Source organism: Camellia sinensis, chromosome 4 (assembly GCF_055761805.1).
Source record: "Camellia sinensis isolate YWXY chromosome 4, ASM5576180v1, whole genome shotgun sequence".
Classification (NCBI taxonomy): domain Eukaryota; kingdom Viridiplantae; phylum Streptophyta; class Magnoliopsida; order Ericales; family Theaceae; genus Camellia; species Camellia sinensis.
In genome coordinates this window covers 189,852,999-189,872,629 of record NC_138964.1, presented here as the reverse complement: position 1 = coordinate 189,872,629, position 19,631 = coordinate 189,852,999, and the positions used below count along the sequence as shown (strand labels likewise).

The window sequence follows — 19,631 nt, the reverse complement described above, 5'->3', positions numbered from 1 at the left end:
TTCCATCACTTACGCAATGTTGATGGAGACAAGACTCAAAGGTGACAATGATGGTGTTTGGGAAATGAGTTTTTATGTAGATTTTAGTAGATGTAAGTTTTTATGAGATAAATTTTTTTTGGTGTTTGGGAAGATAGTTGGGTTTTTATGTGGTTGAATGTGATGTTTGTGAGAGAAAAAGTGAAATGATTATGGAGTTGGATGTGATATTTTGTTTGGATGTTTTTTTTTTGGTTTTGCAAAACTTCTATCTTTTAGTAGAAAAAATGAGAAAAAAATTTAGAAACTTGCTTCCCAAACACCACCAATGGTTTTAATGATATTATGCGGCCTTGGCAAATGGTATATCCTTCGTAATACACATTATACACGTAATCATATTAATATTTAGTAGTCAATCACATGTATGTTAAACCATTGTGTTCATTCACACTTCTGAAAAATTGCCTTGTGATGACAATAATGACAATTATCTTGTTTAGTTAATGAAAATTAAACTCACTTCCTAAAAATTGAATTTTTTATCTTTCGTATTTTTTTTTTAGTCAAAAATTTTAATATTTTAAGAATTTTTTAGATGCACTTAATCTTGATATACTTAAAAAATATAATATTTATGGAAATATTCTTTAAAAAATTCATCAAATACAAAAAATATATATAAATTTAAAACATTTTCGTATTTTTGTATATTTATTGAATTTTTAAAATATTTTTTCACAAATATTTTACTTTTTGGTGTATCTAAATTATATACATCTAGAAAGGAAAAAAATTACTCAAAAAATATTTTAAAAATTTACTAAAAAAAAAAAAGAAAAAAAAATCAATTTTTAAAAAATCAATCAAAACCAAGGTAAATATTTTTTTATTGCTTTTGATTAAGCACTTTTCCAACCAAAAAAAGAAAAGAACTACCTAACGTATAACCTCGACCAACCAGTCCAATGGTTTTCTCCAAGCCTGCCAAGTAGTACATCTGTGATGGCACTATAAGGTAAGGACTTTCTAAAAACATAGTGTGCTTTGCTTTCCCCAGACTCCCCACCGCAGCACAGGACTTGAGGAAAATGAAAAATAAAAATAAAAAATTGCAAAAATCAATAAAGCAGTAGTAACAAAAAAATTCAATTATAGACATAAAAAACAAGATTAGAAGGTCCAAGATTGCTTCAGCTAATATAAATCTCGAAGTATAGCGATAAAAATTTACAGATCAACAACAAAACTCAAGCTAGCTATGAATGAAGTGGACCGAGTGTATCTACAGCAATGAACTAAACTAATTTGGAGAAAGAAAAGCAATGGATATCACTTCTAATAAAAATTTCACGTAAATCAAAATTTTGTTGAAGTTTCCTGATCATAGTGGATCTATGTTACTCGAAGCATTTTCAATATGGAAATGATAGAGTGCTTAAGTTCTAAAAAAGGGTTGCATTTTTTTATATTATTTCCATTGGCCTTGAAAGCACAAAAGTCATTCCATCTTCAAAGTTGTTTTCACGAACCATTCAACATCAACTCGACCTTAATAGGGAGTCCACATCAAGCTAGGCATTTTGAATATCTTCTCAAATTTCAATTATGAAAAAGTAAAAACCACACCTCTTAGCAAAGTATCAGAAGTCATACTTAAAAGCATCTATGTCTCTACAGACATGTTAACTTCTCCAACTACTTGGTTTTAATATATAGATAAGGGGAAAAAGTTTCAAACAACGCGTCATGTCCTAGAAATGTGATAGTTGTGTAAGATAATATGCAGAATTGAAAAGAATAACAAACAAATCCTTTCAAAAATAGTTCATCAACCTGATTCAAAGGTGTTCTTGCTGATACCACTCCAAATTTATGATTCCCAGTACTGAATTAGTAACTGTTCCATTAGGTTAACAAAGCCCCCCACTTGACACCTCCATCCCAATAGGAAAAGAGAGAATTCTTTCTCGTTCCTCTTTAATATTGCAATATCCTTTCTTAGGTGTTTATCAAGACAATTAGATGCTTCAACGGAAATATGTAGTATGTGCAACTCCAGAGCCATTATTATTTTCTTCTTCTCTAAATTGTTAAGTAAGAAAATAGATGATTTCCCATCAATAGAAACAATTTTTTTACAGAATTCATATAAGATACCAAGAAAAAGAAAAAAATCAGCTTTTATAAGACCAACGAGAAAACAAACAGATAACTTTTATCAGATACTAAAAGTCCGTTTGGCAAGTTGGTTTGTGGCTATTTTAGCCACAAAAGACAAAATAGGCTATTTCAGGCACAACAAACAAAACATCACATCCAATCCATAATCATTACACTCTTCTCTCACAAAAAAAGTCAAAAAAGCTAAAAAGCCAAAAAGTCTTTTCCAAACTAAGCTTTTTAGCCCAGACTAAAATAGTCAAAAAAGCCAAAAAGCCTTTCCCAAACCAAGTTTTTTAGCCCAGACTAAAATAGTCAAAAAAGTCAAAAAGCCAAAAAGCCAATCCACTTCCCAAACGGAGGTTAAGACATTTGTGCAAGTTCACATTTCCGATGAGAGAAAATTGACAATCATGGAAAAAATCCTCAAGTATATCTAGTACAATTCCAAACTACAATTACCCATAAGGATTTGAAGGTCCTATGGCTCCTGAAGTCACCATAAATTCCTGAAATGAATAAAATATAGCCCCAAGTCAGACACGAGTAAGGCAGTTCGCAGTAACAAATAATGCATTCTTCCTGAAGATACATGAGTAGCATGAAAATGTGAACTCAAAGAGCTCAAGTGCAAAAAAATTCTTTACAAGACTAATATTTTAAATATGTACCCAAAAGTACTTGACCTGTGCATATCAACTACAAACTAAAGTTATTATACCATCGAATCCTACTTTCACTTATAAAATCTTATTTTTAAGCAAGCCATAACACTCACTATCATTACGCTACTTATGCCATCTCACCAGATACAATGTCCTACTCCTAAGAATGCAAAACACTGACTGTTGTTAAGTTCTCCATAACTGTATGTCTTATCATCCACATCCTTCAAAAGCCAAATCCTGATTGATGCTGTTAATAATCTCTCTATGACCAAATCTATCATTATCCATGTTTACATATTTCATTACTAATGACTAGTTAAGAACACTTCATGACTAAATTTACTCATTATTCATCAAATAAAAATAATAAAAAAAAAGACAGCACTTCACGACTAAGTAAAATATCATATATCTGTTCTTGTCTTCCTCCTTTTGTTTGGGTTTCAAACTAAACAAATTAAAGATCTTTCATTCTGGACAGCTTATTTACTTTCAAGAAGGTTAGTTTTGAAGGTATTAAAGTACAAATATAATTGAGTTATTACTTTTTATGTAGTCAAGTTCGGTTAAGAATTGTGCAATTCATTCTCCTCCCCTGTGAAAAGGGTGTATTACTGTCTCCCTAATTCAAAAGATATTATACAAGGAGGGGAAAAGATGGGATGGATGGGGGGAACTAGAGTTGTGGACGAATGTAGCTCATAAATTTTAGATAACATGGAACGATCAAAGAAAGAAATATCTAAACAAGAAGAATGCTTCCTCTATAAAAATAGCAGCCACTGGTCTGTTATGTCTTGATCTGAGTGATTGCCACTTCTTAACATGGATTAGTTAATTAATCCTATATATAAATCAAGGATATTAAATCAGTGCTTTATTCTAATAAGCCTGGTAAGTTTTCATGGATCAGTTTCCTAACAAATAGGACGGTATAGATGGTAGCATATTAAAAAATAAAAAGTATTGCAAGAATATGGATCTAAGTGGCCACGTATGAGCAACATCATTGCCATGTCACCTCTAACACATGGTGCGTCACACGCACCAATCGTAAAGTGACACAAACCAATTACGTTACAACCACTGAACAAACATGGTTGACGACATGGTTTATGCGCCGCTAATGTAGCGGCTTGTCGATGCCCATAGACGAAGTGCTTTGGCTGCAATTGCTTCAATCCACCGCCTTGGTGAAAAACCATAATGGTCTTCATTGCTACGATATTGTTCTATGGATACCCACAGGCTTTTAGAAGTTTGGTCCTGGTTTTTTTTGGTGTCATAGGGGAGGGATTGAACTTTCTAATGCATATTCAGTCGTACCGGCATAGCCCCACTGATTTGTTTGGTCCTTTCTTTTACACCTTGTGGAAAGTGGAGTGCATAAGCATGGGCCAGTAGTATCCATGTGTCCTAATAGCTACCCTCCAAGTTCGGGCCACGTTGTCCGAGGTTAATGTACATGGTGTCTAAACCTTGAGCCTAAGAACTTGAAAACAATCTCCAAAAGGCATACCTAGTTCACTCACCCAAATGCGCTTGGCCTCTCTTAACCTAGCCGAGCGAATCTCCATTTGAGAGCATCCTCCCCCACTCACGATAACGTATTCAGTTCCTCCTCACTTGAGCTAAACAACTTTCACTCAACATGATGTGTCTCCATGTCATTCTAGATAGGGAGAAAGGACTTAAAACCCCCTCAATTTGGTGTTGCAATCATGGGCTGCCTAAGCGTCATCCTATGATCCCTTGCTAGAACTTTGGATCATGTGGTTTGGGAGTTATGGTTAAGAATTTGTCAAAATACTCACCCCATTTTTCCCTTGAGGGAACTTGATTTGGTGTTGCGGTCATGGAGGGTCTAAGCGTCATCCTATATGGTCCTTTGCAAGACCTTTGTCAAGATACTTGCCCCATTTTTCCTCGAAGGGAGTTGAACATTGAATGACTATAAATAGAGAGATCTCCATGAGAAGATAACAGTCCAAGACAAAGGTATGTGACATGCTCAATACCCTTCCGTTACCTACGAAGAATGCCCCATTATCTCTGCAACTCGAGGCTTCAAAGGATATCAACTATAGTACTTGTTCGGGTCATTCCACTAAGACATAGCTAACCAACCTAACCTTCTGGCCTCTACCATGTGTTGTTGACACATGTGAGAGCCAACCTCAATGGTTTAGCCTCTCTATAAATAATGGCCACCCTCCTTTGCCTCCAAGCAATCTCCAGTAGTAGTCTAGAGACTCTAGCTCACTGCATCCAAACCATTACTACTCTCTTTTTCTCTCTCGCCATCCTCCTAATATACCCTTCACTCTTGTACAGCCCAAGTCAAAATTCCTACACCAATTTAGTGCCTAGCAGCTTCCCATAATGTCCCTCAAACCAACTTACTCACCTCTAACTATCCCCACTAATTATGTGAGGCCCTAAATCCTATCAAAGACAACTTTCAAATATCCATTTTATCCACAAATTTTTGCTATGAGATTTAAAGATTTTTGTATAAGAGGATAATCCAAAATTTTAAAAACTCCATGGTCATTCAAAATCGCATTAAAAAAAAAAACTATAAAAATGGAAAACATTTTCTGTAATTTTGAATATTTTGGGGGTACTTGGGAAGGGAAATCACATATATACAACTCTTAAAGTGAAAAAAAGCCCTTACACAGAAAGGAGAGTTGAACCCTTGATCTCCCAATATGGTGCAAGGACTCTGGCTGGTTGGCTAATATTAGTCGCTTTCTTTTCCATACTTCAAGTGTATCTTTAAATCTCCTTCAAACATTCTTTCCTTTTTTTTTATAATAAGAAGATCTCATTCAGATTATTAAAGAATATCTAGATGGTCAGTCAGCTACTTTATTTGTCACTAGATAGTATGATTTTTCATTCCTAAATCAATTACTTAGAAAAATGAAACAGAAAAGCCTATATGGCCCTTGACATTGAAGAAGGGTAGGCAAATCATGAAGGTGCATAGAAAATAACCAATATGAGTACATTGAAAAGGCATGCAGCAAATGAGAATGTTAAACATCATTATCAGAACAAAATGCATAATTTAAAAGCATAATTGTAATTCATAAAAAGCCCCCCAAAACCAATTTGCAGAATAATGGTTAATATTGGTGATGATAATAATGAGTAATACAACCAAGTCAAATAACAATAACAAAATGGGTAATGAAATGGCATATTCAAAATTCAAGCCATAACTTTCCAAAACAGAATGAGGTACCTTTTGCAAAACTCAGTAGCAGATTGAAACCCATTGCGGCAAACGAACCACATCAACACAACCACCAGAGTATCTACGTTCATTAAGAATTCACAATCACCAAAACCAAAACTCAAAGCACCGATCTTTCATTCAAAAACCCATAAAAATGAAAAAAAAAATTGCAAAAAAATCCCAAAAATCATACACAATTAATGGGAAGAAAAAGCCAAGTGATCTAGTTTTGCGATTGGGCAGATCTATTGAGTTTATAATGCAAATTAAACCCTCGATTCAAACAAATAAATCAAGAATGGACAAATCAATGAAGATAAGGATACTGAAGAGACAACGCTCCCACCAATCTAACATGTAGAGTCCGAAAGTGACGTTGTAGAGATAGATCTTGCGCTGAACCCAATTCATAGTTTCGAATCTGAGAACAGAGAACTTAAAATTGAGAGCTACTTGGTGATTATAAAATTGGAATTGAAAATCAAAATTTGAGGGAGAGTTCAAGGGAGAGAATGTTCGTCTTACCTTGGGAATGTCTGACGAAGAGTTTTCCAAATCTCTGCAAGCTGTTTGCGCGTTAAAACCCCATATCCATTGATTTGTCGCCTTTTAATTACCATTGAACGGGCCTAATTCGGACCGGGTTTTCACCACAAAACAAACGAATCAAGCGACTAGTATTTAACTCATTAAAAAATTATTTTAAATTGATTTTTTTATTAATTAAACAAGTTAAAGCATAAATTTAAGTTTGCTAAGTTTTAAAATTAAAGTCTTTCGTGTCTTTTTGAGGTAAAAGACATGAAATTTATTGATATGAAAGCTACTCAAGTATGTTTTGGGTTCAATACGTTAAAACTTGTTCGAGAGCGAATTTTTATATAAATAAGTCTAACTTAAGCACGAATTTTTTGTGTGTATTTTTATATAATCGATTTGTATAAATTTATATACTCCTTAATTGATAAATTTATTAATGATACAAGTATTTTATATAATTGAACTGATTCGAGCAAAATTCAAATTTCTTAAATATTTTAGTTTATTATTTTTTATGAATTAATTAAAAAACTACCCAAAAAAAAATAATACTAACAAAAATTAATTTGTTTGGGACTTTTTTTAATGATTTTTTTAGCATTAAAAAGTTGGTTAATTTGTAATTTTTCAAATAATTGAGTTGAGTTTTCTTTTATTTATTTATTACAAAATTGATTTATTTGGCCCAAAATTTTTGACTTTTTTGCTCAAACTTAATTTGGCTAACCGAATTCCAAATTGCTCAAACTAGAGCCAAACTAAGGGGTTGTTTGGGGTGTCCTAAATAAGTGTACTTTTTGTCTTTTTTGACTAAAAAATTGAGGTTGAAAATATGGATGTTTGGGTTAACTTTTTGACTGTTTATAAAAAAATGTGTAATAAAAAATTGTAAAAATTTATTTGTAGGGAAAATTTTGAATTGGGAGTTGTGCAGCCGTAATTGTTGACTTTTGGTGAATAGTGTTAACTTTTTAACTTTTTGAGTAACTTTTTGACTTTTTAGCTTTTTTGAAAGTACCCAAACTTGACCTAAAACAGTTCAAATTTTGACTTGGCTCATTTCATTTTTAATTGCTCCCAATCTCGAGCATCTCTAATTATTCATTATATTTTTTTATTAAATTTAAATTTAATAAAAATTTTATTATAATTATTTTATCATACATTTGTAATTATTTTTGTAAAATTAATAAATAATCAAACTTTTTACCAAAAGTCAAATAATATTTTTTTCCTTGGATAATGCTATCATACACTCTCAAATATAAGTTATGATATTTATGAGATTAATTATCACAAATATCATAACGCAATTTTTATATAAATCATAACTAAAATTAAAAAAAAAAAAAAAGTTATAACCAAATATTACATAAGGAATAACCTAAAACTTTTTGATTCATAACCAAAATAATGACTTAACTAATATTATAATTTATCATAACTAACACTCTAATAAATCATAATCAAATATTACAAAAAACGTAACCAACGGATGTGTATTATAGAATCATTATTTTTTTTTCTTAAATTTTATGAAATTGTTAAAAAATGAAAGATTATAAATAAAGGTTTTGTATCCAAACAATATAAATGAAATATGGTGAGATTTTTTGTGGTCGGAGTGTTTGGGTATATGTTATTTTAGTTATTTTTTTTTATGAAAAAACGTACAAAAAATAGAGAGTGATGTGATTGAGTATTTTGTCTTATTGATTATTTTAACTCCTAACCTAACTTGCAAATGAGGCTAGGATTAACTGTTCTTAGATCAAGTAAGAGAGCTGCTATCTATCCCTATCATATTTCTTTTGACCCTTTACTTCTTTGAATCCTTACTCACTTAATTGAGTCTCTCTCATTTTCTCTTTGAATACCCACCATAATCCTAACTATACCCCTCTTATTTGAACCCCAAACTTATAACCTTTTCTCACCGTCGGTCGTTGCTATTTTTTGTTGCCCCGTCGCCTCTTTCCTAGCCATTTTCTCTCATTTCCAAAACCACCATCACCGCCATAAACCCCATATTATACACCACACATTTCTCCGCCTCCGACCTACTTTTTTGACAAACCCCATCACCTTTTCACGACTTCGCGAGCACCACCATCACATCTCCAAACCCTAGTGACCCAACCATGCGTAGAGAGAGAGAGAGAGAGAGAGAGATATTATAGTGGTGACGGCTAAAACAAGTGCACGCAAGAGAGGGAGAGAGAGATGAAAACCTGGGGTTTTCAAAAGACGAAGAAAAAAAGAAGATAAGAGAGAGACGGAGATGGAAGTGCTAGAGGCGGCAGATAGATATGGTAGCCAGAGTTGAGAGGGGCTAGGGTTAGGGTTTGGAAAATTAGGGTTAGAAGATTAGGAATGAGGGTAAAAATGAAATTTTATATCAGGACAAAATTGGAATTAAAAAAAATAGAAAATGTGGGGGTTATAAAAAGAAGGGTGATTTTATTTACATATTATTATTACCCTCAGTTCACATCATTTACTAAGTTCACACCACACACAAATTGAATATGGGGTAAATTACACTTACACCCCTTGGGATTTGGGTTTAATACAGTTCACCCCCTGACGTTTGAGAAATTACACTAACCCCCTTGCCATTGTAATTATTTAGACGGAATGAAGACATTGAACTCATACACCTTTTTTTGCATTATTTTACTTTTTCATTTTTTTCCCTTTCCTTTACCTTTTTTTTTAATGTAATTTTTTCTATTTTTCTACTAGAAGTTGTTACCTTTTCTATAAGTAAGGGGGTTTGTGAAATAAAATTGTTAACTACAGGGGTGGAAATGTAATTTTCAAAACGTCAAGGGGTGGGTAGTAATTGGACTAAATCTCAAGGGGTGTCAATGTAATTTACCCTTGAATATGTTAATTTTGTTTTAATACACACCAATAATTTTTATATAATACCATATTATCCTCATATTTTTCTTCTTCTTCAACAAACCCCAACCTTAATCATTGTCTACCGTCTATCGTCGACTATTGGCTGCCACTATGCTCTCCCATTCCTCAATGCTTTTACTGAGCTTCCTTTAGTTATTGTCACTGCCTTACTACCATTGTAGCACCCCCATCGTCCATGCCTCATCGCCATTGCAGTTGCCTACTGCCGTGACAAATAATTGCTACAACCCTACCTCGTTGTCGCCTCCAAACACCACATATATCTCTCTCTCCAAACACAAATCTCTCTCTAGGTTGTGCGTGATCGGTCACCGATCGAATGTAAGTTACGATGGTGGTGGGTCGTTAAGGTTCGAAGGTGCAATGCTGGTGGGTTGTCGAAAATGGTGGTTGCAAGGTAGTGAAGATAGGTATGAAGCTGAGAAGACGGCGACAGCTGCAGCAATAGAGTTGAAGAAGAGAGAGGACGATGGTGCATCGAGGAAGCTGAGGAGAAGGAATGTTGGTGATGATGGTGCTGATGGCTAGTGTTGATGGTGGTGGTGTCGATGTATTGAGGAGATTTAGGGTTTAATTTCATTGAGGGGTACAATGATAATAAAAAAATATAAGATAGCGATGTGAATTGAGAGTAAAAGTGATATGTAAATAGAATTTTTCTAAGTTTGTGTTTGGTTGTAAGATTTCGAAAGGAATTTGAAAAGAGAAAAAAAAATGTGTATGAAATTAGATAAAAAATATATTTTATTTATATTTCATTTAATTTTTTTAAAAAAATATTTTTAAATTCTCAAATCAAACAAAATGTTAAAAAAAAAAAAAAAGTACGTTAAATAACAGCCCAAATCAAGTAAAAGTCAATTTTACTATTATACCCCGCTATTTTTATTTATTTTTTAACCTGATGTCTAGGTAAAAAGGGAAGATGGCATGTGGGAGCCCTAATTCCTGAGCCGATTGTCGCATCAAACCTGTGTATCAAGTACGCCGAGAACAGAGAGAGAGAGAGAGAGAGAGAGAGTAGAGAGCAAAGCTAAGGAGAAAGCGAACGATGGAGGACTACGAAGAAAGGTACGAGGGGAACGGAGAAGATCTCGGCAATTACGGCTCTTCTCCACAGCCTCGAGTCGATGATTACAGCGATTCCAAGTCTCAGGTATTATTATTATTATATATCTGTTTTTTGTTTTGTGTATAGACCAGATCGCCTCATAAGGAAGCAACACGATAATCATTGATTGTCGTTTTAGGGTTTCGATGAATTTAGGGCTTTTTTTTGCTAGACTTGATGAAGATGTCTGAACCATTTGTGTGGAGCCGTGGTTGTGATTGATTTTCGTGATGCTTAATTTGCATTGGACTGCATGGAATCGTAGCCTTGGATTTGGAGCTGGAAATTCCAATTCCAATTCTAACTCTCTGTTTGGGAACCTAGTAGCGAAAACAAAAGAAGAGAATTGTGTTTTCTAGAAGAAAAGAGAATGATTTATCTCGGACGTTGTTTGGTTAAACTACACAGATAAAAAGAAAAGAAATTTTTTCATGAAACTTACTAGAAATTTGAATTTCATAATTTATTGGTCTTAACTTGCAGTAATAATCTAAAACATATATGTATAGCAGTAATAATAATGTTATCTGATTGTGAAATTGGATTTCTTTTACTGAAAAAAAAAAAATATATTTTTGGGGTTACCATTTACAGCACTCTCGAGACTATGAAAGAGGGTCTTCAAAGAGCAGGGAGAAAGGGCGTGATAAGGAAAGGGACAGGGATAGGGACAAGGGCAGGGAGAGAGATAGAGATAGGGAAAGGGATCGGGAGAAGAGTCGAGACAAAGATCGTGATCGTCACCATCGAGACCAAGATCGAGACCGCCACAGGGCACGGAGTGAGAGACGGGAAAGGGGCAGAGATAGAGATGGTGATGACCATCACAGGAGTCGAGACTATGAGAGGTAATGGAAGTTAATTGCTGTTTATGCAGGTTTATATTCTTTAACACCCATTTTGTTTCCAAGCGTATATTTTAGGCCCACTATTATCTATGGTTGCAATCAGGGAGTATGTTAATCTCTTTAAGTTTATATATATGTATATTCTGCAGATAAGGATTTTTTTTTTTAACAATGTGACTTGAGTGTTTCTCATAGTTGAAAGGCTAAGAGTAGACTTGTACCTATTACGTATTACCTAGCCAATACTTCATGCCATCTTCACCAACTTAGTTGTAGACATTTTGTTCTTTTGTGCTGCTTATGAGATATTGTTCTGATTTATTTTGTAGGCATAAAGATTATGACGGGGACAGAGAGGACAGGTATGGACGATCTCGCTCTAGTGGTATAGCAGAGCATAGATCGAGATCTCGTTCACGTTCAAAAAGGTTAGTTGTAGCAATTGTTAAATCAATTTGTTATGGGTGTCTCTTGTGGTTTTAAATTGAAGATCTGAATTTGTACATTTTGATACATGTCGAATTGCATTGAAATGTTTTTCAGTATGAAGTTTAAACAGCATAATTTCTCAAAATTAAGTAACAGTGACTGTCTGAATGTATGACGGGGCTAATTTGGAATGTGAGAAGTGCAATATTTAGAAAATAAGCTATAACAAGTTAACAACTTTCAGTAAATTTTCTGAAGTTATAAGTTTCATTGCAGAATTTTTTGTTTGCAGTTAATGCCAATACACTTGTGTTGTGAAAAATGTTGTGTTCATGTGGTGTATTTGGCTTAATGATTTATGTGTTCATGTAGTCCTCTCTTGCAGATATGTTTGAAGTAGTGGACTGTATAGATACCAAATTAGTTGTGCAGTGCTGCAACATTGCTTTCTGCATTATGCGATATCATTGTGACAGAGCTTGAAAGAATGATGAACCAAAAAGATATGCTATGTAATGTCTAATACAAGAGGCCTGTTATATTATTTAAGTGTCTCCTTTCTCACTCCTTGCAGGATCTGGACAAAAAGTGTGTTAATTTTAGAATTGACCTTGTTCAGTTTATTGTCATATTAGTTGGAATTTCTTGTCATAAAAATTAAATTTAAACTTGATACATGTATATTGTTTTCGTGTAGAGCTTTATATTAATGGTTTATACTTGCAGCAAAAGGATCAGTGGTTTCGACATGGCACCTCCTGCTTCTGCAATTTTAGCTGGTGCTGCAACTGCTGCAGGTACTCATCTCATCGCATATGATTCGATTGTTGTATTTGCGTAACTGCTGTTTTCTCCTTTTGTTTTTGATATAGTGTGGAAAGTTCGTATCAAATTGCATGCTGTCATTTTGGTAAGGAATACTTGTTTTTTCTTTTATTTGAACATGATTTAGAACCATGGACTGTAGACGTGTATAGCTTTTCTTTTAATTATTTACTTGGTGAAATTATACCGAAACTGAGAGGGTTTTTTTTGGTTGTTTCTTGTGTTTGGTGTTTGTTTGTTGTTTCTATGTCTTATGTTTTGTTGTAAGAAGGCAATGTTGGGCTATTAGCCCCACTGTGCTGACAATGGGCGTGAGCCGACATCTATAGCTTTAATGTACAAGGAGGAATCAATGCACCAGTTTGATGGGTCTTGTTCGTCTTCATCCGGCAACTATTGCCTGTTTTGGTAGTTTGACGAATATTTTCTCCAGTACTTGAATATGATGTATTATTCCTTCCATCTCTTTTGATATATTTTACTGCAAGAGCCTAGGTTTTGATAAAATTATTGAGTTATTTGTATGTGCAGTGATGTGTACTACTACTTACGATAGAAGAGTAAGAAAGTAAGCAACTTACAGTTATTTATGGGATGTAATTCTGTTAGCCTTTGCAGGTCAGATCCCTGGGACCACCCCAGCTATTCCTGGAATGTTTCCAAACATGTTTCCATTAGCGTCTGGCCAAGTAATTCATGCTACCATTGATCTCTTCTTGTTATTATTCTCCCCTGTAGAATGCTTTTATTAATTCTCTTTATTTTTTGTCCCTTTTTTATTGCCCCTCCTTGTAGCAGTTTGCAGCTCTTCCTGTTATGCCAGTCCAGGCAATGACACAGCAGGTTGGCAGGATCAAGCTGTTTTGTTTTCGTTAATGCCTATGTTTCTTTATCAAATTTTTATTCTACGTTTGTTTGGCTACTTGTATTTTACTAATAGTATTATGATGGCAGGCTACTAGACATGCTCGGCGTGTGTATGTTGGTGGGCTTCCCCCCTCTGCAAATGAACAGGTTTGTCTCCTTTCGTTTTGCTCCACTGCACTATTTCTCTTCCATTTCTTATGTTGGTTTCTACAGCTTCTGATATTGTGATGTTACTGATGTTTACGAATTTTGGGTGATTCTGCTATGTTTTCCTGTTTTTAACAATCTATATATTTAAGGAACCTCTGTTAGTTCTCTCAATTTCCTGCATTTTTGGATGAAAAAACAGTAAACCAGAAATTAGTGGGTTTCTTTCTTTGCTGAATAATAAACTTGTAGAATCTGATTGTGGAGTTTGTTTGTTCACTTTATTGCTTAAAACTTGTTGAGCTTGGTTAATGTTTACGATGTTTTATGCAGTCTGTGGCAACCTTTTTCAGCCATGTTATGTCTGCAATAGAAGGAAACACTGCCGGTCCAGGTACATCAATATTTTATTGCATATTTCATGTATGACTAGAGTTCATGCTTTTCAATTGTGTAGATACTTACAGTCTTTTGTGATGTTCAGGAGATGCTGTTGTCAATGTTTATATAAACCATGAGAAGAAGTTCGCTTTTGTGGAGATGAGATCAGTTGAGGAAGCCAGTAATGCCATGGCCTTGGATGGCATTATTTTTGAGGTACTTCAATGTTTTCCCGACTCAATTAAGCCGGAAAGGGACCATAAATTTTAGAAATTTACCTATGAATTTATATTTTTTATACAAATTTCACGTGTCTTCTGCAATTTTTTTAGAACTTTGCATATCATGTGTTTGCATGTTCTTCATTTGCTACTTGTATTAACCTCTGTGTCTTAAATATTTTAATGTTCAGGGAGCACCAGTTAAAGTGAGGAGACCTAGTGATTACAACCCCTCACTGGCTGCTACACTAGGGCCGAGCCAACCCAATCCAAATCTGAACCTTGGTGCTGTTGGGCTAACACCAGGGTCTGCCGGTGGGCTTGAGGGTCCTGACCGCATTTTTGTGGGTGGGCTCCCCTATTATTTTACAGAAGCACAGATCAGGGAGTTGCTTGAGTCTTTTGGGCCCCTTCGGGGTTTTGATCTTGTGAAGGACAGAGAAACTGGAAACTCAAAAGGCTATGCATTCTGTGTTTACCAGGATCTATCAGTTACAGATATTGCTTGTGCTGCTCTAAATGGAATTAAAATGGGTGATAAAACTCTTACCGTTAGGCGTGCTAACCAGGGTACTACCCAACCTAAACCTGAGCAAGAGAATGTGTTGTTGCATGCACAACAACAAATAGCATTGCAGGTGAACTTCATTTTGTTCTAGTTTGGATCAAGTGGTTTGGTGAGAAATTATATGAAATGAAGATAGAGAACTCTTTGTCATGTTTGGTTTATAAGTAAGGTGAGCAATGATGAGAAATGGGGAGAAAGATAACTCTCTTATTTTATAGGTTATTTCTCCCCCAAAGTGGTGAGATTTGGTGAGAAGCAAGGTTTGATTGGTTGTGTGTTTTTTTAAAACTCCGAGAGTGCCCTATATCACATATTTTGCTTTCTTACTCATCCAAATATAATAGTTAGAAAAATAATAATTTCTTTTCTTTTCTCACCCCACGATCCAAGCGGAGTCTAACACCAAGTTTTTTATAAGTTGTTTTTGTGCTATTTATCTGTTGACTTGATAAAGGTTCATTTCTGAGTTATATTTTTCTTTTTCAGAGGCTCATGTTACAACCTCCTCCTGCTGCATTGGCCACCAAGGTTTTATGCTTAACCCAAGTGATCAGTGTGGATGAGCTCAAAGATGACGAAGACTATGAAGACATACTGGAAGATATGAAAACCGAGTGCGGAAAATTTGGTAAATGCTGGGAGTAACTCTTGGCTCTTTTATTAAATTATTTACTCTCTCTTTTACCCTCCAATCTTCTTGCACACAAATTGATTTGCTTTGTGTTCTATCTTTCTGTTTTACAGCCTATTGTAGTCCCACATTCTGCTATACAGAATCAGGCCCTAACATAAAGACAGAAGACTCCATAAACCTTCTATTTATATTCATTCACCTGAGACTGTTTTCTTGTCTATTCTGATAAGTTGGATTTCAATTTTTATTGGCATTTTCAGGTACCTTGGTGAATGTTGTCATCCCACGCCCGAATCCCAATGGTGAACCAACTCCAGGGCTTGGCAAGGTTAGTATGCTCGACTCCCTTGTTAAATGTTTCACCAAGCAAGGTAAAAGCATTTTTGTTACATGTATTTATTTTGAAGTCCGGTTGCTAATGAAACTTGTCTTGGGTCTTTTAGGTGTTCTTGGAATATGTAGATGTTGATAGTGCCACAAAAGCTCGACAAGGGTTGAACGGGAGAAAATTTGGTGGGAATCAAGTTGTGGCAGTATTCTATCCGGAGAACAAATTCTCTCAGGGGGAGTACGAGCATGGGCAGAGCTATGCATAACGTAGTGGGTTCAATTGAACCAATTGAACTTTGAATATATATATTTTTTAATTTAGAATTATGAAGTGTTATATAAAATTTAGGAAAAATTACCTGCATGTCTTTTCTGGAAATTGTGTACTCTATTTAGTCCCACGGAAACCCCAAAGTCCTCCATTCTTCTCTTTCTCTTTTTCTTTTTGATGTACACTCACCTGCGATTGGCGATCACCATCGATTGAGATTCATTGCCAACACCGACTACCGATTCCTTGCTTTATCCTTACTCACGGCAAAAGAGATGAGTTTTTGGCGATGCTTTTGGCATAGATCTATTCATATCTGGCCAAGATCATAAGACAACTCATTGGAATGTTTGAATTTAGAGTAGATCTCTATCAGGTTTAATCATATTTAAATAAAAAATGGTTGTTAAGAGTAATAATGGTTGTTAAGAGTACAATCCTATTTATGCCTGTCTCTCTCCAACTTAAGTTTTTTTTTGTTTTCTTTGTTACATTTTTTGTTTTTAATGGGGAAAATTTTGAAGTTTTGAACAAATTTTTTTTTTATTTATAGGCGGTGAAAATTGTAAAATTTTACATTTTTGAAGACATGTTTTTATTTTTTCTATGACTTTAGCATTTTTTTTTTCTTTTTATTAAAATAACAAATATATATATATATATTGATAAATTGAAAAGTTGCAAATCCTTAAAATTGTTGATTTGAGATCTCCATCATCCTTGTGACATGAAATTGTGTTTTGATGAATTGCAAATGAACAAATTGATAATTTTTGCTGGTAATTGATAATTTTTAGAGTTTTAAAGCTATAAATTTATATAATGTGATGAGCAATACATTAAAACTTTAAATTTTTAAATTTTTTTGAACTGAAAATTATGTACTTTGTATGATAAAAAGGTTTGTTTGTTTGTTTGTTTGTTTGTTTGTTTGTTTTTGTTTTTGTTTTTGTTTTTTTGTTTTTTCATGTTTTGAGGTGTCAGAGAGTTAAATCTTGCTATGTTTTCGTTTTAATTTCTCTCTTTCTTCTTTTATTGTTTTTATTTTTTTGGTGATGTTTTAGAAATTCTGATGAGTTTTCGGCGATATTCTGAACATCTAGTAATATTTTAAACATTCCGGTGACTTTTGGTGACGTTCGGAACATTTTGACGATAATTCGACGAATTTTCAGCGATATTGAACATTTTTTTGATGATTGTTAGACAGAAGTTTGGCAGTGGTGAGATGTGGTAAAGTCCTTAAATTAAAATATATATATATAAATTGTTTTAAAAAAAAATAGGTTAGTGCTCCAATCTTTTTTTTAAAGATTTTCATAAATTGACACCATTAACATTGTTCAAAAAAAAATAGATTTATCAACAACCAAAAAAAATTTAATTTTAAAAAATAATTAATTCTATAATTATCATATTTTTGTACCATTTTTTTATTTAATACAAATAACTATTAATAATTGAATATGAGTGAAACTTAAATTGATATTGCCATTAAAATAACTATTGTATATGTCACACATTAGATACGTAATTTTAAAATTGTTAAAGTTATAAATTTGTATTTGAAATTTGTCCCCATAAATTGTTGAAGTTAATATAAATTTTTTTTTTATATTTAAAAATTTTATCATAATTTTTTAAACTCATTAATACACTAAGGACGTGTTTGATTGGGGGATTGGGGGGGACTATCTACTATTTGGATTGCAATCCAAATAGTGTTCCTTATCCGCCGTTTGATTTTTTTTTAGTCCGCCGGACATGGAGTCCGGCCGGATTCCATGTCCCCCATATGGGGGACTATTGTGTCCTGGGGGGTGGGATAGAATGTGGGGGACTATCTACTGTTGGGATTAGATGCGAAAATGACCATTTTGACCCTCTACTATTTAATTATGTATTATATTTAATAAAATTCAATAAAATTTAAATGTCTCAATTTAAAAATAAAATAATTTTATTTAACTTTTTATTGATGTTTTATTTATTTAATTTTTTAAAATAATTTTTTACAGATATTTTATTGATGTTTTATTTTAAAATTTTGTTTATAATTTATTTAATTTCATTATTTAAATTTTAATAGGTGTTTTATTTAAAATTTTAATTAAAAAAATAATATAAATTTTTTATACAGGTTATACAGTATTTTATTAAATCAAATTTAGTGGTTATTTATTTATTTAATTGTGTAAAAAAATAAATTTATTTAATTGTGTAAATAAACAAACATAGTAAAGTTTTGCATGTAAAAAAAATAATGATTTGTTATACAGTAATGATTTAAAACAAATTTTATTGATATTTTATTTATTTATTTATTTAATTTAAAAAAACGAATTTATTTAATTAAAAATAATTAAAATATTAAAGATATGTTTAATATTGCTATTACTTAGTAAACAATTGAAAAGGGTAAAATAGTATTTTTTTCATTTATCCTATCCAGTCCGTCCAACCAAACGTTGGATTCATTGAAAATAGTCCTATCCAAACATCTAATCCCATGAAAAAACACAGGATACATATCCAATCCAACCAAATAGTCCGGGGGATTCACAATCCCAGGACTCAAGTCCGATAGATTCTAATCCTCCAGTCCGTCCAATCAAACACACTCTAAATACAATAAATGTTACAAACAGGTGTGAGTGGGAGCTCTAAAGGAGCTGCTTGGTGTAAATATATGGTGAGTGCAGTCTTATCATATATATATATATATATAAAATTAGTGTTTTCGTTTAATTTTCTCTCTCTCTCTCATATGGCGCATCTCAATTTTCTTCATTTTTTTTAGAGTTCCATTTAATATACACTTATACTAATTATTTCTAAAATATAATATTTAAAATACTTCTAATTAATCTAAACTACCATAAATAAAAGTTAATAGAGATATTTTTGCAAAAAAATACTTTACGAAATTAATTTTCTTCTATTTTTTTCCACTTTTATTCGAGTATTCAAATTTTATATTAAAATTAAATATATTTCTTATTTTTTTGTCTAAATTATTCATATATTATTATTAATTTATATTGAATTTTGTATTTAACATGGAATTGTTTATTAGGAAAGATTTATATTTAATTTAAATTTTATATAACTATATATATAATCATATATAACTAGTAGTTGACTCGTAGTTTTTTTTAAACAATTTTTTTATAAAATTAAGTCAAATTATTTATATATATCTATATATCAATTATTTTTAGAAATATTTTACAATCTATGCATTACAAAAAAATAATATTAATTTTATCATAATATAAAATATAACATTAATAAATATATAATAATTTAGTTGAATTATTTATGTAAATATCTATGTGTAAATAAAACTATTTAAAAAAATATATCATTCAGTTAAATTATGAAAGTGTATTTTAAATATGTGTATATACTATAATAAAATAAAATTTTAATTTTAATATTAAAAATAGTGAATAAATTAGAAAACAAAAA

General features: G+C 32.6%; 1 protein-coding gene and 1 long non-coding RNA gene across 14 annotated transcripts; one reads left to right on the top strand and one right to left on the bottom strand.

The window, feature by feature from the left end:
- Positions 1–830: 830 nt before the first annotated feature.
- Positions 831–6,881, bottom strand: LOC145823199 (uncharacterized). 2 transcript variants are annotated; one of them, XR_014365454.1, is made up of 5 exons: positions 6,583–6,844; positions 6,384–6,478; positions 6,064–6,136; positions 2,605–2,651; positions 831–1,060 (listed from the first exon to the last, which is right to left on the bottom strand). It is a non-coding gene; the product is annotated as an uncharacterized LOC145823199 (long non-coding RNA). The 2 variants fall into 2 exon arrangements; XR_014365455.1 differs by lacking the exon at positions 831–1,060 and having other exon boundaries at positions 2,180–2,651; positions 6,384–6,492; positions 6,583–6,881.
- Positions 6,882–10,426: 3,545 nt separating this feature from the next.
- On the top strand, positions 10,427–16,319 carry LOC114256042 (splicing factor U2af large subunit B). 12 transcript variants are annotated; one of them, XR_014365453.1, is made up of 13 exons: positions 10,427–10,684; positions 11,234–11,487; positions 11,817–11,915; positions 12,643–12,713; positions 13,360–13,430; positions 13,540–13,584; positions 13,696–13,755; positions 14,089–14,149; positions 14,240–14,352; positions 14,549–14,995; positions 15,412–15,553; positions 15,670–15,887; positions 16,003–16,319. XR_014365453.1 is itself a non-coding variant. In XM_028195615.2 (13 exons), the coding sequence occupies exons 1-13, from the start codon at positions 10,580–10,582 to the stop codon at positions 16,153–16,155; spliced, it is 1,689 nt and encodes a 562-aa protein (XP_028051416.1). In that variant the 5' UTR covers positions 10,427–10,579; the 3' UTR covers positions 16,156–16,319. The 12 variants fall into 12 exon arrangements, 8 of the variants coding, with proteins under 8 accessions (XP_028051416.1, XP_028051415.1, XP_028051414.1 ...); XR_014365452.1 differs by having other exon boundaries at positions 13,537–13,584; XR_014365451.1 differs by having other exon boundaries at positions 13,351–13,430.
- The last annotated feature ends 3,312 nt before the right edge of the window (positions 16,320–19,631 follow it).